The following is a 25162-nucleotide window of genomic DNA, read 5'->3' as shown; positions in this document are numbered from 1 at the left end:
GAATCTTTATCACATAGGGTGATATATGAGAGTCCTAGTTGACTCGCAGGTTACAAATGAGTTTATAACCTTCTTTCTTGCTGTTCCTATATTTTGTGAAGTAAACATCTGATGTTTAAATTATTTAGAGAATAAACATGGAACTCCATAGCTCCATATTTTAGTAACAGAGTGAACTATATACATCAAGTACAATTATTTTTATCCAAAACAAAATGCATATATCAACCTGCTGGTTTTTTTCTTTTATACAAGACCTTGAGTAGAACTGCAATAATAAAATAAGAAAACTGCAACAACTAAATAGACCAGCCGTAATTTGCTAAAAGGATCTAAACTAGGGATGTGAATGGTTAAATGATTAATTGTTTAACCAATAAATTCAGTGATAACTGGTTGGCTTTCCAGTTATCCTTTAGCTTGGGGCTGGCACAGTGTGGCAGGCAAGGGAAGTCACACAGTACCCCAGCAGGGATCAGTGGCAGCAGTGCACTCAGGTGGGAGACAGGGAGGAGGAGAGGGGAAGGGAGAGAGGAAGGGGGACTAGTACCCCTAGCCTAAGAGGAAAACAGGAACAGCTTAATGATTCATCAGTTAAGCGATTAGCTGCTGCTTCACAGATGCTCCCTCTCTCCTAGCACAGGACTTCACCTGGGCTGTGTTGTCTGGCTAGGTTTGCCCCCTTCCCACCCCACTTCCCCCAGTCAAATAGCCCTGGGAGCCAGGAGCAGCTCCCAGCAGCAGCTGTGTCTGAGCTTCTGTGTTATCCATTAATTATTTAATTGGTATAATTAGAGGAGGTTAAATGAATATTTTTTAAACAATATTTAGTCTAAATAGCATACAGACATAATTTTTTCCTATAGAAGAGGGTAGCAGAAGTACATTCTCTACTAGTGTCTCATCCTTCCAGTGCCTACTCTTATCCTTTCCAGCAGAACTCTCCTCCATAGTTTTGTCTACCAGGTTCCTTGAAAAATTATTTTAATGAGTCTTCAGTGGTTTTACTGGTAGCAGGAATGAGAGTTCTTTTTAAACCAGGGGTGAGCAATTATTTCAGGTGGAGGGTCACTTAATGAGTTTTGGTGAGCTATCGAGGGCCACATGGGTATCCCCACCCCTTGACAGTTGCCTTGCCACCATCTTGGGACCAGAAGTCCCGCCCCTAACACCTGCCCTTTGCCACCGGAAGTCTCTCCTCTTGCACCCCCCCCCCACAAATACTCCTTTTGCCATCATAAAACCAAAAAATAATCAAATCATACATTAAAAATCAAACACCTACTATAACATATATTAATTTTATTACAAAAAATATTTTGTCATGATTTGTGTTTGCTTAGTATATAACTAAAAATTAGCTCTTCGTTTTGCATATTGTGTGGTATGTGTATGTATGGTGGATGTGAGTGTGTATGGTATGTGTGGCTGTGTGTGTGGTGGGCGTGTGGGATGTGTGTGTGTATGGTGGGTGTGGGTGTGGTATGTGAGGTGGGTGTGGTCTGTGAGGTATGTCTGGTGGGTGTGTGGGGGGTGTGTGTGTGGTAGGATGTGGGTGTGTGGGGGGGTTGTGTATATATGGGGAGTTGTGGGGGCGGGGTGTGAGGGGAGTGTGGGGACCCCTCCACACACCCCCAGTGGTGCAGCAGCAGGGGGTGCTGCAGGCCGGATGAATGTGCTTGGCAGGCTGGATATGGCCCACGGGTCATATTTTGCCCACCCCTGCTCTATACTCAGCATCCCTTTTTTGGTTGGTCTGCTTTATTTCTTTCCATGGTATCCTGGATTTTTTCATTTCTTGGTATGGTTTTGTGCCTTCTGATTAAAGTGCCATCTATGTGCTTTCCTTCAGTCCACATTTTGTAATAGGAGCAAAGACAGCAATTTCTTACATAAAGTAGATATTTTTGCATTTAGCTTCAACATGGAACAATGATATAAATTTCTGTCCAAAGGATGTACAGGCATTTCTCATACCTGGGTCCTTCTGGATTTATTTCCCTCAGTTGTTTCATTGGAACTTACAGGAACAAAATTTAAAAACAAAATAGAGTTTATTAACCACTCCAGATGCAGTAATTAGAAACAGAAAATGCTTTTCTTCTGGGCTGCATTTTAGCCCCATCCAATCTGTCTATCAAGACTGTTTATCTTCATGTTCATGACCTTAGTTTTACCTTCCAAGGCAGGCACAGTCTGTTGCTTCTGAGCTTTGTTTCTTCCAAGAGTTTGCTGATCAAACAACTTTCGAGATAGCTTTCTTAGCAGCAGCATTTTGAACGGATTGCAGTGGTTGAGCTTATGAATTTGAAGTCCAAGAAAAGGATATTACAATATACATGGTGCAAGATGATTGGAGGCCTGGTCAAGAATTAGGAAGAGGGAGCAGGGAAGAATGGTTGGACATGGCAGATGTGCAGAAAGCAGAAGCAAGACGTAGGCGTAGCTTGGCTGTATGAGTTAGAGAGGGTCTAGTCAAAGAAGAGACCAAGGTTAGACTCCTGAGCAACAAAGAGGGTGATTACTATGATTAAAAAGGGGGGGAAGAAGTGAAAAATTGGGAATCTTGAGCTGAAGTCTATTTCATGCAGTTCTTCCCATTTGATAAAAAGGACAGTACATTTCTGAAGCTCTGAGTACTGAACAAGGAAGCTGTTTTGCTTTGTTTTTGCTTGCACACTGATTTGCTAGTGTTCACCGTGAGGTGATCTTCATCTTTGCTGGGTAGGATTCTCAGTGTTGAAATTTGCAGAATTCGGGAGCTTTGAGAAAAACCCTGATAGTGGCAACGTTGTTTTAGGAAGTAGACCTGAGTTCTGGCGACCTTAGGCCGCTGCCAGATGTGCAAGTAAAGGTATGATGGGATCTGATGCGTGATCCACACAATTGTGCTTCCTGCCATGCCATATGTTGTACTTTTGCCATTAGAAGTGATCGGAAACTACTCTTTACCTGTAACAGAATAGAAATCTGGCACATAAAACTGGTCTATGCTTGTAGCAGAACAGAAATTCAGTACACACAGGCTGGTTTAAAAATGACAGAACCTGGTTTAAGATTACCCCTTCCCCTCCTCCACCAAAGGACAAATGGGTGTTCTGCTTGCTACTGATATAAACAGTGCTTACAGAGAAACAGGTAACTTAGATTGATTCCATCTAGGTACAGATCGAGTCTGTACCTAGCCATGGAGAACAGTATATATAGTTGGGTGCAGCACTTGTAGAAAATGTTGTGTAAAGAGTTTGGATAGGGCGTTTTCTGCTGTCTGATGAATTTTGTGAATATCCTCACCATGTCAGGCAACATGTCCAGCAAGTCTTCTGGGAGCCTTTGATATTTGGAAGTTTATAGATCTGTTTTCTGATTATACCAGATCAAATAACTTTTGAGTTGAGATCTTTCCTGCTGCTGGATGGCATTTTCTTCATTTTTTCCCCTTCTATAACTTTGTACTGAGCAGATGGGGGTGAGCCAGATAGACAGTGAAGGCAGCTTGCATGTCATGGGTCTAGGGACTGGCATCATCTCCCAAAAGGAATGAACTGAGACAAGCCACTGGTGAAGATGTGGGATTGTTTTGGATCCTGAAGCATGGCAGAAATACTTGACACTATCCGGCAGGCTGCTAATACTGATTGTGATGTGAGAAGGAGTGAGGTTCTATTTCAGTGTAGCAGAAAGTGGGGCTGCAAATGGATGACTGGTATTCAGCCATATCATCCTTGTCTTCTGGGATTCTGTGGAACTGATATGGAGCTGGTGACAGGAAGTATAGGAGAAGGGCAACCTTCTTTATTTTAGCAACTGGGGTTAGAGGAGAATAAAGTGCTGCTTAGCCATGGCTCCAGACCCAGAAAATTCAGCTGCAGAGCTGGTCCTGAGTAGCTAAGAAAAGGGCCACACTCTTCTTCCTGGCTGTAGGAGGAAGGGGACAAATGATTAAGAAAGTTTACATACATATACACCTATATATGTATACATGAGAGAGTTGTGGTATGGTTCTCAGATATAGTCACAGCCATTCTTTTCTCCTTTTGTTGCCCAAAGGAATGGGAGACCTGATTTCCAGCCTCCTATTCTCCACTAAAGCAAGATGAAAACTTAGGGCACCTATACCCGTGCTCCAGGGTGGGGGCAGGAGATGGTGTTTTAATTAGAGTAGCTCTTGGGAGCCGCTCTAATTAAAATGCATGCAACGTCTCATGTATTCACCATCTCTGCTTTGCAAAATGTCATTGGGGGCTCTTTAACCAAAGTCCATTTGATGAGGTTTAGTTAAAGTGTCCCCACCGTCATTTTGAAATGCGGGGACGCTGAATACATGAGATGCTGCTAGCACACTGGAGTGTCCTCGATTAGAGTCTGCTCCAACACGCTCTAATCAGAACGTGCAAGAGCACATGTAAAAGAGCCCAAAAGAACAAAACACTCTTATTTTGGTACCTCTCTGAGTTTGGCCAGCTTGTCATTTCTGTTTACCACATCTTAATGGGACTGACCTCTCCAAGTGCATATAGTGGCATGAAAATGAGAGACTGATGGTTTTGGCATCTGAGTCTTTATCTTCCCTTTTTTTACAGAAAAAAGCGCAGCACAAGCAATAGCCCAAGCTTGCCCAAAAGACCTTGTCACCCCTAACTTGGAAGGAACCGTGCTCTCCTCTACTGTTTAGAAAGCAGTTAAATCTTGGCCCCTACTTATTCTTTTGACTTGCTGAGGCTGCCAACACAGATACTCTAAGTGCTAATTGTGGTGTGTTTTGTGAATAGGGACTTGTCTAGTCAAGTTTATACTTAGGCTGCCAGAATAACCATGATATGAGACAGTTTGTGGACTGAATTTCTCCTGGTGACACAGGAAATAAACTCCATGTATCAGCAAGTAGCCAAAGATTAGGGTAGATGAGGAATAGTGGCAAGAAGAAAATTTCAGTGATCTTTTTCTATGCTAATGATCAGCAATATGCGTTAAAATCAACTGAACTCTCAAAGACAAGGTTCAGTAGTTTGCTTGTAGTATGCTTGCTATGCATCCTAATCTAATCATGGTATAAATCTGTTTTTCTCTCTCTGTAGACGACTTTGCAGAAGAGGAGGAGGTGCAGTCCTTCGGTTACAAGAGGTTTGGTAAGTAACAAAGCATCTGTTACATTGCTATTCCTTAGATAAGGTCTAACATTTGTTTTAAAGCCTTTCACTGGAAACACTAAAACAAGATATGGGAACATGGTAACCACTGGACCAAGATAGATATGCAGAGTACAAAAGGGACTTGGTATGACCTTATCAATAAGCAGCATCCTTTAGAAGTGGTCTTCTGCTAATTGAAGTTTTTAAAAGTTTTTTTTAAACTTCCTTTCACATTCCAAGTTATTGGTTTTTATCTTATTTTCATAAATACTTCATACAAAGTCTGTTCTTCAGCACTCGTGAATTGCTGCTGGTACTTAAGAAAATGGTATAGTAGCGTACCTCATTAATTTATTCTTGGCAATCACTCATTCCTTAGGCATATAGAAGACTATTTTAGTTGTCAGGAATAGCACAATGGGAATCATAGTGGTCCCAGGAAAACAAAGTGACACTTCAGCTAGAGTTTCCCTATATGTCCTTCTCAAAAGATGGAAGTTATCAAGGCAGAAATAGGTATGGTGCCTGGTTATTCAGCATTTAAAACAAACCCTAATAATAATAATAGTAACCTCATCACCATTTCATTATTTGCTTCTGATTTTAACACAGTGCAACATGATAACTTATTAATAGCTATGTATGAATATTCTTTACTAATCATACAATATCAGTTGTCACCTTTTAAAAAAAAACCCAAACCTCTATTCATTGAAATGATTATGGAGTGCATTGGAATCAGTGCCATACAAGTCTAAAAAGGGCCAGAAGCTTCTGAGGCTATTTGCTGTTCTCATGGGATAACCTTCTCTTTGGCAGCCAACCTTGAAGGCATTCTTTGTCCTCCCAAGGTCAAGGGCCACTCCATCTAATTATCACTAATGTCATGGTATTGATAGTGTGGAAGTCCTGAGCCCAAGTGTAGCTAAATTCTGGGCAAGATGTTTTTTTCCTAGATGACCAATAGATAATCTGACCCCATTGGGTCAGGCTTTGTAGGGGCCTGCGGTCCAGAGATTCCTTTTTGTTTGGTAGCTGTTTACAGGTAGGTGAAGGTTGTAGTACCTATCAGGCAAAAAACTCACCTTATATTTCTGTCCTTCAAATTATGCATAGCAGTAGGAAAAGAAGTGTCCTCCATCTATATCTACAATCTGGAACAGGAAGCCCTTTAGTTGCCCCTGTTTTCAAATGGGAATGGGAATTTAAATGATGTATATTAATAAGGCCCACTCTCCCCAAAATGAGGAAGAGGATAAGGAGTTGTGGTGTTTGGGAGGTGAGGATTGCATTTGCTGACCTCTTCTGCTGAACTACACTACAGTTCCCTATGGCTGAGCTTTATGTTGGATAGGTCAACTCACTGTGTAGCCAGCATCTGTGGCTTGGAAAGCCTATAAGGCTGTACATACTTTCTGCTGGATTAAGCCCTGGAATTCCAGCAGATTGTAACTGGTTGTCACCTCCAGCTAGGAAGAGTACAAAATTCAACATGAATTATAAAAGTAGTTTCCCTCCAAGTTGCATATTTGCTATGCAGATTCCTTCAGGGTGTTCTTGAAAAGGACTGGAAAGTTTTAGAGTAGAAGTCCTCATATTCTTGTAGCAGTGAAGTAGTGTAGTATAATAGGTATTAATGTGTCAGCTGGCTTTCATTTTTCTTTTCTTTGCTCTGAATGGTGCAGCACTAACAACATGACTCATTTCTCCTGTACATTTCATCATTCCCAGAATCATTTTTTATTGCTGCTTTCAAAAGAGGTAGAAGGGGGTAAAGCAGAATGGTACTGGCAGTAGGAAATGATTTCCCCTACTCTTGCTCTGATCTGAGAGAGTAGGTTAGTTCCATTTGTAGGAAATAACTTTAATCTTTCCTCCTTCATGAAAACAAAATTCCAGCGTTCAGGGAGTTTTTCCTGACGTCTGCAGAATCTGGAAATAAAACCCTAAACTGTTCTTTGGTTTGGAAGAGCCATACGTAAGGGGAAGGCAGGAAATTTCATGTGCATATCCAATACTCACACTGTGGTGGGAATTTTATAATCCTCTTGCATCCCATTCAAATCCCTTCTTGAAATATCTACATTATTTGTTGTTCTCTTTCAGGGAGGGAGGCAGAAGGAGCAATTTTTCAAAAAGAACTGCTAAATCTGAAACTAGCCACAACCTCCTTCATGCTCACTATGGTAGCAGGGAAAACTTGCTTTGCCCCTGCTTCAACCTGCTATTCAAAAACTAGTCCTTAATGTCTCCTATTAAGAAATGCATAAATTACCTGTCTATTTGTACATGCCATCTTTGTGTTGCAGGAAATGTTTTTTAATAGTCCTATTACCTGATTTGTGTGTGTGAACAATACAAATTGGAGTAATTATGTGATATATACACACACATACACACACAGTGGAGTGTTAACCTCTTGAACTGGAGGTAGATACCACTACTTGGAATGGAATCCTGCAATCTAGTTTAAAGTCAGACTCCCTGGATGTTGAAGTCAAAACATATCATGGGGTCTGCTAGTTTAAGGATGTAAGTGAGAACCAAGACATGTGAGCTTTTAATCCTGACTTCAGTGCTTTAGTCTATCTTGGAACAAGTTTCCTTGCCTCAGTTTCCTTATCTGTAAAGTTGGTGGTAATGGGCACCTCTCTACCCCGCTCCCCCCCCCACCCCCCCGAGATGTTATAGGGACTAGATATTTGCAAAGGTCTTTGAATCAGAAAAGCGTAATACAAGTGATGGTTTTGTGGATATATTAATTAAGGATAACTGGAGAATGCCTTTCAGTTCATCTACTAGGCTGCTGTTGATTGACAGGCTCTTCCTGGAACATGCTTTTTACAGAGCAAGACACTGTAACATTGCTTCTGCATGAGCCCTTAAGATAGGAGCTACTGTGTTGATGAGATCAGCTGGAAGCAGTGCTTTGCTGTAATATCAGTTTCTCATATATAGCCCCTGGCAGAAGTGGCATTGGCCAAAGTACCACTGACCCCTCCTTTGGTGGAGGGGGGTTTGTTTGGAGCATAAAGTAATCCATAGAGAGTGAGAGCTAAAGCCCTTCTGATTTCATGAAAAACATGGCTTACAGTGAGTAATTGCTGGCAGCTGGAAACAGTTGTTGGTCAGTCTGGCAAGCAAAGCTTTGACCAAACCACTTCCCTAGAGTTCAGCTAAAGAGATTATTATTAGCTACGTTGTTTTTGTTGCCATTAGATCTGTTCACAGGAGGATCTGATCTGTAATATTTCAAGTCACTGAGAAGAAAAGAATGCTGGTAAACAGTCTTAACTCCCGATGTACTCTGTTTCATTGATGTTTACTGGAAGAAAAAGACATCCTTGGAGAAACCTTTTGTCTTTTGGAGGAAACTTTTGAAAAAATAGACTAAACACAGACCCACCCTGCCAACACACACCACTTCTCCTCTTTGAATCTTCCTCTCTCTCTCTTACAAGCTAATTTCAAATAAATTATGATGCCATCTTTCTTTTCAACTGGGAAATATTAGATGATTGTATTAAGCTAAACTTATTAAATATAACTTACAAATATATTTAATAACATCCACTGCAAACTGGCCCATTGCATGATGCTACCCGGAAGTATGCATGACCATTTATTTTTTCTTTGGCCTAAGCCAAGAATAATATTGCTGAATGAAATCAGGGAAGTTGAGGAAAATGTCCTTTCCAGCTGAGCAATGGTTGAGGCTGTTTATTTCTTTTTAATGGAAGCTGCAGATGTGCACAAAAACTGCCAAGAATGAGTTGCCTGCTGACTCCACTGTCCATTACTCCGGATTGCTATGATGAGCCTGTACTTGACAAAGTGTGTTTCTTATCACCATTACTTAATTATCAGTCCTGGTAGCTATAGTTTGGAGTTATACTTTGTAGCTATACTGTGAAGTTATCTACCCCAGATAACAAGCTAGAGCTCTTGCCATTGTTTTCCTCTGCAAAACTACCATAACCCTTTGCTCAATCAGAATGTTGTTATTTCCATCTTTTCCTTTAGAATGACCACATTTGGAGACCATCTTTTCAAGAGCATGCATCTCCTAATTTCTTGTTGATTTTTTTTTAGTAGCCCCTACCCAAACACTGTTAAGTTTTTGAAGGGGATATTCAGCCCTGCATCAGTGTTTAAGCCAGCCTCTAATGGAGACCAGGCTGAGAACCATATGGGGACAGATTAATGCATACTTATTTACTGTGGTGGTCTAACATCATCCTCTGCAGCAGGAGCTGGCAACTTTTTGCTATGGTGGGCTGAAGCTTGGAAATTGCTCCCCTGCCACAGGCTGAAAAATGCTGCATCACAGCAAGCTGAAGCTACCTGCTCTTACCTTGTTGCAGATCATTGGCTCCTCACTGCAGATACCATGGAGAATGGTGCAATAATAAAGGGGGCAGACAGCTTGGCACACTTCTGTGCCACCCAATCCCTGTGCTGCTCCAAGCCAGGTTGGATCTTTCTGGGCCAGACCTGACCAATTTGCAGTTTGAATGTGTACCCAGGACTGCAACATGTTGAGCTGGGTCAGATCAGCCATGGCTGGCAGGGGGTCCCAGGTGTCAGCCTGCCAACCCAGAGATGCTCCGACCTGGTTCAATGTGCTGCCGGCAGGCAGCCCCCACTCTGAAACACCCTCGTGGCCCAGCCAGCCCTATCAGCATTTACACACGTGTTCCTGTGGGGCAAAAAACTCCATCATAGGATAGTATTTATGTTTACAAGTACTAACCTATGGTGGAGTTAATTAGTTTACTCCATCCTAATAGCACTGCATATATAGATGCTGAGACATTTACTGCAGAGCTGATTAGGCAACTCCACAGTAAATGTCTTGTGTAGATGCACCTACAGTGGATAGAATACCAAAGCAGTTGCAGACAGCATGCTCACCTCAAGTTTGTGGGGCTGAAATATAACTTTCCCACTGGTGTAACTTATTCTTCCTATATCTGGCTTAAATTTCCTAATTTTTCTAACCTAAAATTCTTAACATGGCACAGAGGTTGGGAACAAAAGCCAGGGTGGATCTTGCTTGATGTTAATAGAACATGCCCCTTTCTGGCATAAGTGATACAGTGTCTGTGCTGGAGTGTTTGTCTCCCTCTCCTAGTTGAACTCTGTTATGCTACTGCCAGGTGTATATTTGCATGTGTTCATATACCTGTATTCATAGCAGGATGTGTTTGAGGTGGTATGAAACACTTTGGTGGTTAGCAGCAGACCTGTTATTCTACAGTAGACACAGCCATATACTGAGGTGTCCTACAGGATAATCCCATTTCATTTTACTTGATACCTTTTTTCTTTCTTTCTTTCTTTTTTTTTGGGCCCCCTTTTGCCCTGTGGACGATGCTATTCCACAGCTGCATGAAGTTACTGGTTCACACAGGGAATGTTCTCATGCAGTCTCTTTTCCTTTTCCTTCAAAAGGGCACTTACATAACACCTCACTTATTTTCTAAACAGGATGTGGTTTGAAAACACTTTACATCCCACAGATTTCATAGACACTAGGGCTGGAAGGGACCTTGGAAGATCTTCGAGTCCAGCCCCCTGCCCCAGGGGCAGGAAGTCAGCAGGGGTCATAGGATCCCAGCAAGATAAACATCCAAATGTCTCTTGAAGGCGTTCAAAGTAGGTACTTGAACCATCTCTGGCAGCAGTCTATTCCAGACCATGGGGGCTCGGACACTAAAGAAGTTCTTCCTTATGTCCAGCCTGAAACGGTCATGGAGGAGTTTGTGACCGTTTGACCTTGTCATCCCTTGGGGCGCTCTGGTGAACAGATGTTCCCCCAGATCCTGGTGAGCACTCCTGATAAATTATAGGTGGCCACCAGATCACCGCTCAGCCTTCGCTTTTCCAGGCTGAAGAGTCCCATAGCTTGCAGACTCTCTTCATAAGGTCTGTTTTTCTTACCTCTGATCATGTGCGTGGCTCTCCTCTGCACTGTCTCAAGCTTCTCCACACCATTTTTGAATTGTGGAGCCCAAAACTGGATGCCGTACTCCAGCCCCTTGGAATAACCAGGAACAAAGGCCACAAACTGACAGAGAGCAGATTTAGGTTGGACATCAGGAAGAACTTCTTCCCAGTAAGGGTTGATATATCTGGAATGGGCTTCCAAGGGAGGTGGTGCCCTCCTCTACCTTGGGGGTCTTTAAGAGGAGACTGGACAAGCACCTGGCTGGGGTCATATGACCCCAGTGCTCTTTCTTGCCCAGGGATCGGACTCAATGATCTATTGAGGTCCCTTCCGACCCTAACAGCTATGAAACTATGAAACATTTATTTGTTAATAAAGAACAGACAAAAAAAATATCCCTACCCTTTATCCTTTGATTAATCCAGCCCATTGTTCAAATCTATAATAACACACACAAAATGTCTGCATCTATCTAGCAGTGTGCTACATGCACATAAACCTTAAGTCTTCAAACAAAATATAAGCTTTAGGAGACTAAGTCAACTTTTCTTTTAAGTTTAAAAATATGCAGTGGAGGATTTCACTCCTCACAAACCACAGAATTCAATGGGGCAGTTATAAAGAATAGGTATCTGCAAATTTAATAAAAATTAGTAAGCTAGCATTAATAACAAGCACAGAAAGGTCACCTCTAGTTCAGCATTCAGAATTTATCAAATTATAAAAAATAGTCTGTTTTCTAATATTAATTAAGGCCATGTTCAGTGCAAGCCTTCATGTTGTGATGTGTTTTAGGATGGGAACTTCCATCTGAAATGTGGCCCTCGTATCTGAGAAGGGCAGTCAGGCAGAAGCCAGCTTTGTCTCTTCACTTCTCCTGTAGGCTAAGGTTGCTGACACTGTCCATAAACTTCCTGAAAGAGTCCCATATAATCTGTTCTGACCTTGATTTTCAGAGCATTTGGTCACATAATCCATCAGAGTAGATAATGTCTATTAACTTTTAATAGACATAATACATCAGAGTAGATAATGTCTAAGTCTTTTTCCCAACTGGTCTTTTTCCTGGATCTAGATCTGCAGTAGAAAATATGACATTTCCTGATTTAAAGAAGACAAAAGTGGGGAGGTAGGAGATAGAGCCCTAGACTTGCATATCTGAGCCCAATCCTATCTCAAGGATTTCTACAATTGCTATCGTGTGGGTCTTTTCAACATGCCTGGTTATAGCAGATCTTTCAAGACTTATTTCCAGTAGTTTAGTAGTACTTCTGTGAGAGGCAAGGAATTTTTTTGGTTGGCATCTTTTACTGAACCAAGTGCATAGTTGGGACAAAGTTAGACAGACTTCCAAATGCAAAGCATTCTTCTTCAGGTCTGAGGAAGTTACCACTATGCAGTTAGTGCTTGCTTTTCTCCTCAGACCTAGAGAAGGATGTTTTGCATTCAAAAGCTTGTCTAATTTCCTTGGACCATAGTTTGGATAAAAGATACCAACCAAAAAAATCTTTGCCTCCGACATAACTCCTTGACCACCTCAGCTACAACATCACTCTAACACTATCCAGTATTTCTGCATGAGTTATTCTTATCCTTATATGGGGATAATCTCCCTTTCAAAGAAATCTTTTTTTGAGCTTTGTAGATAGGGGAGTATACCCCACCTACTTGCTCCCACTCAGCATGTGCTGGCTTAGAGTGGCCTCAAGCTTGTCCCAGCATCACTCTTCAAACTCTGTTTCTTAATACAAACTCAGAGCCTTTCTAAGGTGGCCTCATGGCCTCATATCCAGGATCTGGGGCATGTTGCAGAGGAATTAGTAGGTGGGGTGTTCATCTTGGTGGTGAGCCTGATTCAGGCACAGTAGTGGTATGGAAGTTTACATCATTTTTTACAGTGTATGCTCAGTGCACTTAGCAAGAAATTGATTCCTAAATATGAAACAAAGGTTGATATACATGTGCAGGATGATCATTATAGAGTACATAGAAAAATTTGGGGAAGTTAGGGGGGAATTAGATATCTTTAAAAATGGCGACCCGATCTAACTTAGTTTGTCCAGGTGTGGACCTTACACTTATATCCTTCATTAGTGTGAACTGTACAGAAGTTCAGAACAGTTAGTTTGGTCTAAAAATGGCCAAGCTGATCTAAGGTAACTCTACCTCCAAGGTAGTCTAACTTACATCAGGTCTGGCAATTAAACTTTTGTACATTTCCTAGGGCTGGGAAAGCCCAGCCACTAGCCCCAGTCCCAGGGCTGCGCTTTCCCTAACTCCCCTTCTTCCCTGGCTCTGGGCTAGTTTTAGTCCCTCCGAGCCTCTCCTCCAGATGGACAACACCCCCTGCAGACCAGCCAGCCCCCGCCCCCTGCCCAAGCTTGCCTCAAGCTATTCCTGGTGCTGATTTTACCAGTGTTTGCTGGTGCCAAGAGCCTAGGAAGTAAATTGGGGTAGGGAGAGGGACAGGCAGGATGGGAGGGTTAGTTCACTGGGGGGTTGGGGACTAAAAACAGCCCCCGGTCCCAGGTGCTGGGGTAGAGAGTCCTCCTGCAGATCCCTCTAATACCCCTGATCCCACCAAACCCACCCAGACCCCACCAACCCCCACCCCAGCAGACCCCACTTGCCCCTCTGATTTTCCTAATCACCATTGTGAACCCTGCTTGGCCCCCTGATATTCCTCAACCCACCCTGTAGACCCTGCTTGCATCCCTGATCACACTAATACCCAAGCTGGAGCTTGCTTGCCTCCCCAACCCTCCACAAGCCCTCTCCCTCATTAGCTCCCCCATCCCAATTTACCTTAGATTAGGTGGCCATTTTTAACTCAATTCAGCCTCTCCCTAACCTCCCCAAATATCTGTACACACCCATAAAGAAACTGGAGAAAGAAAGGTGTAGAAGAAACTTCCTTCAGGTTGATATGTTTAAACACATGCCTGCTACATTGTTTACCTTTAAATAGCTTTCTATATTTTATATAGAAGTAATATTTTATATTATTCATATGTGCAAATCATAGAATTTGAAATCAGAAAAAATGTCGATGCCTAAAGATAAAAAATAATTGGCATGACTTAATGAATTTGTGTGTTAGTCTCCTTAGTAAGACCCAAAATGTTAATCCATTCTTGTGTCCTATGCTAACATACTTTTTTTCAACAGCTATAGAGCTGTTTCCTCCTATGTGTTAATGACCTTCTCTAGGTCTCTGGCCTACTGGTCCTTATTAAGGGTGTTTCTCCTTCTATTACAAACCCATACAAAGTCCTCTTAGTAACTAACATGGGTAACTCAAGTCATTCCAGCTGTGTATTATTATACAGGCAGTCTAATTTTTCTTAGTCACAGGGTTTGGCATCTAAAATTATATGAATGCAATGAAAATTGTTGAGGCATTTCATTTGCATGTTTAGAATCATACCTGTTTGACCAACCTTATCCATTTTTGAGATTTGTTGAGACAAGATGCACAACACTGAGTTTACCTTCCCTTTACTGGAATTAGAAAACAGCTGCAGGAGCTTGAGGGGGTGTGTGCATCTGTGTTTTGGTGGTGATAGTGGTGTTATACCTGGGGAACTAAATTTTCTAACTGTATGGTATATAATGTTTGAGGATTTTGCTTTTTCTGTAAATCGGTACAATAGCTGGATAGCTAACAACTGGTAATTAACGAGATTCGCAGTCTGAACCACCCAGTTGCACATAATGCTGTTCAAGTTGTTTAATCAGTTACCTGAAAATGACTGCTGTAAACAGAGGGAAAGAATTGTCTCATCAGAATTCAGCCCCTTTGTGATGGAACAAAGGAAAAACTGTGGAAGAAATGAAGATTAAAGATGAGCAGCCTGTCCTGAAAAGGAAGATGAACATGGCATGACTGGAAGTATTTGTTAGAAAATAATCCCCCAGTCATATATGTTAATATTTCACTATGTGCGTTTTCACCAATAACTTCTGGAATTGGCACTCTTAGGTATTATTCAAACAAATGTTATGCACATATAGCTATTACTAATTCCTTCTCTTCACTAAACTACAATAATTTCAATGATGTCTTCATACAATTAAACATTTCTGAACTGTAATGTAAACTTGCTCTACCTAGGAAATAATTTAGCCTTGTTAAGCAGAAGGCAGGTCAGGGAAGCACTTTTATAAACTAGCTCATTTAGAGAGGTATGAGCGTTTGTAAGCTACAACATAATTCAGTGGTGCTCAACCTTTTCCCGCAGCAGGCTGGATGAGCAGTACCTGGTCCGACTGCAGGCTGGATGATGGTTCTGATCCAGTACCCGGGCACTCATGCGGAGGCCACCATCTAGTCATGCAGAAGGGGGCAGGAATGAGACCAGCCTGAAACTGGCCCTGCAGGGGGCAGGACTTCACCCAGCCCTGCAGTGGTTGGGGGGGGGGGGATGTGACCCAGCCCCATGGAGGGGCAAGGATCATGTCCTGGCCCTCTGCGGGGAGAGGGTATGGCCTGTCCTTGCAAGTGGAAACAGGGCCCAGCCCTTTGTACAGCCCTGTGGTGGGGAAAGGGGCATGGTGTGTCAGGAAGGAGTGTGGCTGTATTAATGGCTACCACTCCCCAGTGCCACATTTCCTGACCTGTGGGGAGTCCAGCAGGCCAGATGCGATGGCCCACATTTGGCCCACAGAGGTTGAGCACCCCTGACTTAGTTCATCAGAATGGACTTTCAAAGATCAGGAGTACTAAATAGGAAAGAATAAAATAATTTAAATACAAAAAATAGGGAGAGGGGGAGAAAAGGATAGGGGAGGGGGCACTGGTGTGTGAGGCAAAAGTAGGTTGAAGAGATCAAAAAGGAAAAACAAAGCAGTTAACCTACTAAGGGACATAGGGGTTATAAAAGCTAGCTCAGGGAATGGGTTAAGAATCCAGAGTTTCTGTTGAGACCATCTTTAACACAGTCCAGTCTCTGGATAATTTTTGTCCTGCAGTTTTGCATTCAGGGTTTTTTTAAAGTTTTGTTGTCTAAGAATGGCTACTCCACAATCAGTAAGGGAATGTCCAGAGTGGTTAATGTATTCTGCCACAGGCTTTTATGTCTTTCTAGACCTGATGTCAGATTGCACATCCCTACATGAAAGAATGAATGAAGAACAAAATAGGCAGCAGTGGGACATTGTGAGTAGGTGATGGCATATATGACATTACACTACTTAGCTTATTTCATTCAATAGCATAACAAGTAAGAAAGTTGTTGCACTGCATTTCCTTCAGATGACTTGGCTATGGAACAGACACAGGTGCCTAGTGAAATGGAGCTAGCTACATAAACCTAAACATGGGTGCAACTTTCTCTTGGTTAAATATGTTGTACTAGTGACAGTCAGAAATAAAATGCACACCCATCAGGTACACATCCTGGGTGCTACTGAAATTAATGGCACAGATTCCCTTCTGCTGTCTGGAAAGCCTCTTGAAATACAGGAAGATCGAACTCACAGGAAGCTCAAACTTCAGCAAGTTACAGTCTGGAAACACCACAGTATTTGAATCTCGGTTCTGCAAAGTCATGGGCCATTTTTTGTTTTTTACTGAATGTTGATGAAGAAGAACTTTGCAGGAGGTCAAAGCAGGAGGTTAAAACTTGGTCTTGGCTAAAGGAAACAATCTGGTGAGCGACTTGGATATAGATGGTAGCCTGGGCAACAGCAACCAGAAAACCATCACATTCACTATCCGTTGCAAGGCAGGCAAATCAGCTCACAAGGTTGAAATTTTGGACTTCAAAAAAGTGAATTTCAACAGGCTCAGGGCAATAGTAGCAGAAGCACTGCGGGACCAGGGACCAAAGGTGAAAGGAGTGCATGAGTGGTCATTCCTGAAGCCCAAAAGAACAATCCTCGAAGCCGAAAAGAAGTCCATTCCCATGCAGAGGGAAGGTAGCAGAAGGGCTAGTAGGTTCTTAGCTTAATAGGGATATCACGGTCCTCTTGAAAAAGAAGAAAGAAGCATGCAAACAATGGAAGTTTGGGACAGTCCCCAAGGAGGACTATACAACAATGGCCTCCACTTGTAGGTAGCAGATTAGAAAGGCTAAGGTGACAACTGAATTTAAACTAGCAAATGAAATCAAGGACAATAAGAAATCCTTCTTTAGATATGTAGGGAACAGGAGGAAAACAAATGGAAGCGTGGGGCCCTTGCTTAACAACTCAGGACACCTGGTTACCAATGTGCAGGAGAAAACTGAACTCCTGAATGACTACTTTGCTTCAGTATATCACTGAACTAAGGGGAAAATCATACTAGATAAGGTTCAGAATGGGCATGGTGGGAATGACCGCCTCCCTGCTGTTGCTGTTGAACTGGTGTGTGCTCAGTTAGAAAAGTTAGACATTTATAAGTCAGCAGGACCGGATAAACTTCATCTCAGAGTGCTGAAGGAGCTGGCTGCAGTCATCACAGGACCTCTGGCGAAATTCTTCCAAAACTCGTGGTGTCTGGGGCAGGTCCCTAAAGATTGGAAGAGGGCCAATGTTGTGCCCATCTTCAAGAAGGGGAGGATAGAGGACCCAGGAAACTATAGGCCAATTAACATAACTTCTGTCCCAGGAAAAATCCTGGAAAAATTAATCAAGGATTCTATGTGTGATACACTTTTAGAAGATAGGATTCTGAAAAATAGCAAGCATGGCTTCATCGCAGGCAGGTCTTGTCTTATCAATCTCATCTCCTTCTACAACCAGGTAACTTGCCACCTGGATAAGAGAGAGGAGGTCAACATTGTATACCTAGACTTCCAAGAGGCCTTTGATTGGGTATCCCATGATGTTCTCACAGGAAAATTGGAGGATTGCAGGTTTAATTGCTTGACTGTCAGGTAGGTAGGAAGCTGCCTGCAGGGTAGGACCCAGAGAGTTCTTATGAACAGATCTGTATCATCCTGGAAAGAAGTGGTGTCCCTCAGGGGTCCATGCTTGGTCCAGTGCTTTTCAACATCTTTATCAATGATTTGGAAGTGGGGGTGAAGAGCTCACTGGCCAAGTTCGTGGATGATACCAAGTTATGGGGGAGCGTGGTCAGGTCACACTTGAAGACAGGCTGCAGATATGGGTGGGCCTAGACAGGCTGGCAAGTTGGGCAGATCAGAACCAGATGAATTTCAATATCGAGAAGTGTAAAGTGCTCCATCTGGGGACAAACAACCCCCAACATACTTACAGGCTCAGTGGCGCCAAACTGACTAGCACCATGACTGAAAGGGACCTAGGGGTAATAACAGACCATAGTATGAACATGAGCCATCAGTGCGATGCTGTAGCCAGCAGGGCAAACAATACTCTGGCATGCATCAACCAATGCATCTCAGGCAAAAGCAAGGAAGTGATTCTTTTGCTTTACTCAGCATTGGTGAGACCGCAGCTGGAGTACTGTGTCCAGTTCTTGGTGCTGCACTTCAACAAGGACATGGAAAAGCTTGAGAGAGTCCAGAGAAGAGCCACCCGTATATCAGAGACTTGCAAGGCAAGCCATATGAGGAAAGGCTGAGGGATTTGGGCCTCTTCAGCCTAAAAAAGAGAAGGCTGAGAGGCATGAACGCTCCATGCCCCCGGAGGCTGGGGGGGGGCATGGCAAGCTCCTGCAGGCGGTGGCAGAGCTGTTGGCAATGGGAGCGTGGCGGCAGCAAGCAGGGAACTCCCACAGGCAGCTGCAGCGCTGTCAGCTGCAGGGGGGAGAGCGGCGAGCACTGACTGGCAGTCGGCAACCACCCACAGACACCACTGGCAGTCTCAGTGGTGGCCAGCGGAGATCGCAGACCCCCTGCAGATGCTGCCACCGGTGTCAGTGGTGAGGAGGGGGGTGGCAAGCAGTGACCACCCTCAGGCACCGCCGGCAGTGTCGGTGGTGCCTTTCCACAGGGGGTGTACCACCACGCTCAAGGGATGCAAGTGCACCCGCATGCACCGTCTACGCATCACCAATGCTGAAAAGGGACTTGGTAGCAGCTTACCTCTACATCGGGGGATACATCAAGGGCTCAGCGAACAACTGTTCACCAAGGTACCCTTGGGGAAAACCTGAGTAATGGCCACAAACTCCTGGAAGACCATTTCAATCTTAACACTAGGAAAAACTTCTTCACAGTTAGGGTGTCCAGACTGTAGAATAAGCTCCCTCCAAAGGTGGTGCAATCACCTACCCTAGAAATCTTCAAGAGGAGATTGGACGGTCACCTCGCTGGGGTCCCCTGACCCCAGTTGTCTTTCCTGCCTAGTGCAGGGGGGCTAAACCCACAATCTATGAATCTATTAAAGCATCTCATAGGATCAGGCCATCATTTTTTTTCCCAACAAAGCAGTCCTTGTATAAAGCTATGGTACTTATGTTACTTCCACAGGTCAGCAAGCTGTGAGCAACAAATAACGTTAACGGCTAAGAATTGCACATTTTAATCAACAGCTCAAAGACAAATCTTCAGTATAACCCAGCCTGATAGAAGAACTGATGTACATGTGCACTTGATAAGACATTTAAGTTAAAAAGCCTTGGATTCTTTTGACACTTGCTAGAAAATCTCCCATGCCTGTCTGTATGCATGCATTTAAAGGAGCAGCCCTGTTCCCTACTTTCTGTTTTAGATGTGCTCCATTGAGGGGAAAGATCCGATTAAATTGTTAGTATGACATTTTGTCAGCTAAAGTCTCCATAGAATCAAAATATCACAATGTTTTGACAAATAATGTTATTTAATATTATATCAAGTTTCCCTGCCTCTATTTGGCTGTTGTCTTTTTTTCCCATGCTTGAATGGGTGCACACCAGTAAGTCACACAGAATCAGGCCTGAGCACTCTTTGGTCTGGCATATTCAGAACCTTACCTTGTGGTTAGTTTCCTAGGACAGACAGCTAGAGCGATGTGATTATACTGTATTGCGGCTGCAAGCAGCAAGAATTTTAAAGTTGGTGTTTATAGAAACCAAATTTTGTGTCTAAAGATACATTCAGATATCACATAAGATGAGAGAGTCATTTAAATGACTTCCATACTTAGAGAGGTACTTTCCATATTCGTCTTGATACTTTATTGCCTTGATACTAAGTCAAATAAAGTTATATTATATGGGGGCTATTGTCAACCTTCATCTCTAGATCTCTGTATTAGATTATAAAAATCCTCAATGTAAGGAATTCCATGTGTTCCCTGGCTGGAAAAATCTGCTGGTGACTGGCCTAGAAAAGATGCTTTAGGAAGAATGTGGCTTTGGGGATAGACTAAATGAAGGACTTAAAAATATTTTATGCTGGGCCTGACTGACAGACAATGGTGAGAAAGCCTATATGGTTTTGCTGCTAGTATAATGGAATTGAAATCCAACCAAAGGCCAGTGTGCAGAAATATGACAGCCCAAGATGGGCAAAGATGAACATTTTACTTTATCTTTATTACCTGTGTTAATATTTGTGGTGTTTGACTTAACCAAAAACAAAGCAAGGCAAATGGATAGTTCTTCTTGCTGATGGCTGAGTGGGCCTAAATCTTGGGAGGAGTAGAAACATAAGCGCATCTTGAAAGATATATGAAATGGAAGAAGGCCCTCTCTAGTGTATAGAAAGAATATGGAGCTGTGTTGTGCAATCAGTCCTTTGGCTGTTTCTATGTGCTACAGACACTTGATGTTCAGCTCAGTCAGGAATACATCCAGACTGCTTCTACTCTGTCCCAAAGCCAAAAAGTGGGATTGATGCCTTAGAAAAATAAAAATATGTAAATATGTTATTTTGTTTTTATTTTTTCTGTCTTCATGAAACAAGTGGGAATCTTTGAAGGAGGTTCAGCATGCAAGGGAAGAACATGTTTCAGTTTAATGCAAGTAAGCTGGTGTTGTGGGCTTTTGGAGCTGGTTAAGATATAAATGGAAGAGGATGCTCCGGGGTCTTGTTCTACTGACCATTATTTGTGCTGAGTGGGGAGTTTTCTAAAGAACTGAAGTTGACTGAATGTGTCTTTTAGAGCAATAATTCTTAATTAGGGTGCCACAACACCCTGAAGTACCTTGAAATCCTTTCAAAGATGCCATGGGGTACCACACAATGTTAGCACTGCTTGATTTACAAACATGATTCACAAGATAAACTCAGATTTCAAGTAGAAATAGTTGAGATCTTTCTGAGTTCTTTGCAACAGAAAAACTGTTATTTTTCTGTAGGCAAAAAAAGAGAGAAAACTAAGAGCTAGTATTTTCTGAGGGGTGCCTTGAGTCTATTCAGGGTGCCTCAAATCTATCCAAGGGGTCTTTGAGTGTGAAAAGGTAGAGAACCACTGGTTTAGAGGATGGCAAGACAGGGGGACAAATTTGGATGGGATCGTCTTTGTGTATCTTACCAATAGAATTTTTTTTTTAAAGAAGCTTTGCACTTTGGAAAGTGTATATTAGTGTATATTAGCTTCTAGAGCTTGTTTCTGACAGCAAAGGTGCCTGCGATATACAGAAACATGGAAGATCAGAGAGAAAGTCTATCCATCCTAGATGAAAAGCAGCCTCCTTGCAAACTCTGTTCAGATGGCTAAACCAGTCAAGTGGTGAAAAATACATGCCTTTTAAAATTTTGTTTGGAGTTAAAATTTCATTTTGGTGTATTTCCAGGTTACCTGCGTATATGATTTGACTGGTAACAGAAAGATCCTTCACTGGTATTTTGTTTCCTCATGTAATAGAGAAAATCTGGTTATAATTGCAGGTGTACCTCCAATCCAATACTAACAAACAGTACTCGCCAAGGATTGTGTATTAATACCATAAGTAGTTCATACAGTCAAGAGATCACTTTCCCCACTTCTATTGCATTTTTACCAACAGAACTTTGATGTCCAACTTCTCAAATGTCATTTGCCTGCCTGTTTTCCTGCCTGACTGAATATTTGAATGACCTGTGGTTCAGTTTTCAAACTAAGAAAAAAAACTGTGGTTTGGTTGGAGATACTGTATATAATGGTCTATGTAACTCGGCTTTTCTTGAATCAGAGAAGTAGAACTCAAATTCAAAGTGAGAGACTTCCTCGAAAAACATGTCTTTCTTTACATGCTAACTGAATTCCAAGAGCCAAGTTCTATCATGTGCACACTATTACATGCCTCCAAGAATTTTGCGCGCACAAAAATTTGTAGGTGTAAATGTATATAAATGTACAAATTCCATTTGTATAAACAAGTCGCATGAAATTTGGGTTGACACCTACACTGTCTCTTAGCAGCAGAAATGGAGGGGGCAGGACATAAACACACAGGTTGGGTTACGTTCTTTTTTAATATTTGCTCTCCAGGGCTAGAGATAGACATTACATGTCAACCAGTTTAGGTGATCAGAAACTGGTTTAAACCTGTAACAGAACAGATGTTCAGTGCACATAAACCAGTTTCGAAATGGCCAGAACTGGGTTGAGAATAAACCTGGTTAAATGTAGTATCAGAATTAACTGATTTGGCTCAAACCAGCTAATGCAATGTCTGTCCCAGCCCCCTTGCTGGCTTAAGATAAACCAGACACCCCCAGCATCCTGGCATGTTCTCTGGGCCGGGGGGCGGGGACTCTCTCCTCCAACCACAGGGCTGGCCCCTCTCCTCTGCTCTCTAGCTGGAGCAGGGACTGGCCCTAGCAGAGACAGCAGCCGGCATGGCCCCATTAAGGCAAAGTGGGCAGGGAGGAATTCTTCCCTCCTTCCCCCACCACAGTCAGGGTCAGCCTATCTGCCAGGGAGCAGAGGGCTGCAGCGATGGCCCCTGGACCTGGCAGACCCGCACTGTAGGGAAGGGAGGGAGAGAAGGAAGAATTAACCCTTCTCCCTGCCCCCTTCACCTTAACAGGGCCATGCTGGGTTGGTTGTCCCACAGGGTGGGGAGTGGGACTTTATTCCATGCTGGGGGCACTGTTCCCACTCCTTCTCCTCCTGGGGTGAGGAGGGGGACTCTGTGAGGCGCTGGATGGGGACTCTTCCTCCTTCTCCCCTTCACTGTGCCACTCCAGGGCTGGGAGGGGGAGCTCCACGCAATGCCGCTCAGCCCCAGAGCGGGGGTAGGGGACGGGGAGCAGGGGGAGGCTCTGCTCCATGCTCCTCCCCCCAAGGGGCAGTGGGAACACAGAGCTCAGCTGGGCAGGGTGTGGGTATGTGGGGTGTGAGGGAGGGTGGGGGGTGTAGAGACCTCTACGCACTCTCCCTATGGCGTGCAGCCCCCACTGCCTGACAGCGGCAGCAGGTGGGGAGGTCAGGGTGCTGATATCCGGCACAGGTGCGGTTCCAGCCAGTGTTGTGTAGGGGGAGGGAGTGGAGCCTGCCTTATCCCTGTGGCTCTGCTCCCTGAGCCTGAAGCTCCCGCCTTTGCAGTGAGGGCAGCCCTACACTGGAGCTGGCTGCTTCCTCCAGTCCCTGCTGTGCAGGTCCCGAACACTGCTGGGCGTGGAGGGAGCCTTGCCCCCTGCTTCCCCATGGAGTCCAATGCAGGGCTTCCCCATGTGAGTGCAGAGCTGCAGGTGCGACATGGAGCTGCATGGGTAGAAGCAGCTGGGCAGGCTGCACAGAGCTGTGCTTCTCACCCCCAGTACAGCACTGGCTGCCTCTATTGCAGCTTCGTACCACCTACCCTTCCTCACACCCCATGTACCCATACCCTGCCCAGCTGAGCTCCACGCTCCCTCTGGGGGGAGGAGGAGAAGGAGGAAGAGTTCCCCCCAGGATGGAACAGAGTCTCCCCCTGCCCTGGGGGGGAGAGGAGGGGGAGGAAGAGTCCCCCGCTGGGGCTGGGCAGCATCCCATAGAGCCCCCCTCCCCCCCCCATCCTGTAGTGATGGGAGAGAAACAGGGTGAAGAGTCCCAGGCAGCCTCACAGAGCCCCACTCCCCACCCCGCCATGGGGAGGGAGGGGAGGAGTAGGGAGAAGAGCCTCTCCTGCACCAAACAGGGCCCCTTCCCAGCCCCATGATGATGGGGGAGAGAGGAGAGGGGGAAGAGCTCCTCTCTGTGGCTGGGCAGTCCTGTGTGTCTGGATTGCTCCAGGCTGTCAGGGAGCCACTGGGGCAGGTCTGCCAGGGCCTGGCCAAACCCACTCCTCAGTTCAGCTTCCCTGTGAAAGGGATGGCTGCTCTAGCGCCCCCGGGCTTCTGGCTTGAGCCAATGCAGGCATGTGCTGAAGGTTAGACTAACCTGCAAAGACTGAATCAATTCAGGCTCAGGCTTTTTTAATGTCTCTCCCTAGCCCAGATCTCCAATCATCACATTCCCATACCCTGTGAAAAACCTGGGGTAGCTTCTCTCTTCTGTCTGTGCCAAATTCTTAGCAAGAATTTTGGAAGGCTTTTTTCCAAAACCAGTACACTGCATGTGACTTTTCCTAAAGCGCCCTAAAAATTACTGTTCTATAATTTATTTCCCAAGAAAAATGGAACTTTTGCTTGATTAATGACACCTATTAATTTAAAGCATCAAAAATGTTTATCCCTATCTTAACCTGGCACTTTGTCCTTAGTAAGTACCTTGCAAAAAGTAAGAGAGACTAGGCCTTTAGAGAATACTATGAGAGTCAGTTTTAAAGAAAACAAACAAACCAACATCTGGTTCTTCTGCTTAGTGCAAAGGATTTGAAAGAGCTTTCCAAAAGCATTAAAACATTTAAGGGATGGCCAGTTTGTAGATAGTTTTAAAAAAATGAAAAATAACTCTTTATAAAAAGATATAGATTTTCAAGTCATTGATAGGGTCTGAGAGAAGGGCTGAACTATCTGAGACATCAAGAGTGAAAAGTATAGTCAGAAACCTTGTAAAGAAAAGAAGGACTAACCTAGGTCATCAATCACACAACAAAAGTCAAGATTTTTTTAAAGAAAATCTGTGGTGCATCTAAATAATTTTGAAAAAGAGCCAGATTTCTCTAGATAGAAACATATTTTAGTCCATTTGGGTAGGTCTTGTTCCATAGTAAAAGCAAAACTGGTTCAAATAGAACTCATATTTTAGTCCATAGGATAGCCTGGTCACAGGGGATCCAAGTATTTGTTTCTTGTGTACTATATGGTATGGAGGGTCAGCAGCTCTATGCAAATGCTAG

The 25162-nt window shown here is 43.6% G+C and overlaps 1 protein-coding gene across 1 annotated transcript in view; it reads left to right on the top strand.

Moving 5' to 3' along the window:
- COLEC12 (collectin subfamily member 12) overlaps positions 1–25162 on the top strand; it is a 190772-nt gene that overhangs the window by 15013 nt on the left and 150597 nt on the right. Inside the window, exon 2 of the mRNA XM_019490516.2 lies at positions 5079–5129. Within this exon, the coding sequence (XP_019346061.1) occupies positions 5079–5129 (51 nt within the window). The remainder of the gene's footprint in view (positions 1–5078; positions 5130–25162) is intronic.

Source organism: Alligator mississippiensis, chromosome 3 (assembly GCF_030867095.1).
Source record: "Alligator mississippiensis isolate rAllMis1 chromosome 3, rAllMis1, whole genome shotgun sequence".
Lineage (NCBI taxonomy): Eukaryota > Metazoa > Chordata > Crocodylia > Alligatoridae > Alligator > Alligator mississippiensis.
Note: the sequence above shows the minus strand (reverse complement) of the source record. Positions and strands in the feature narration are given on the sequence as shown.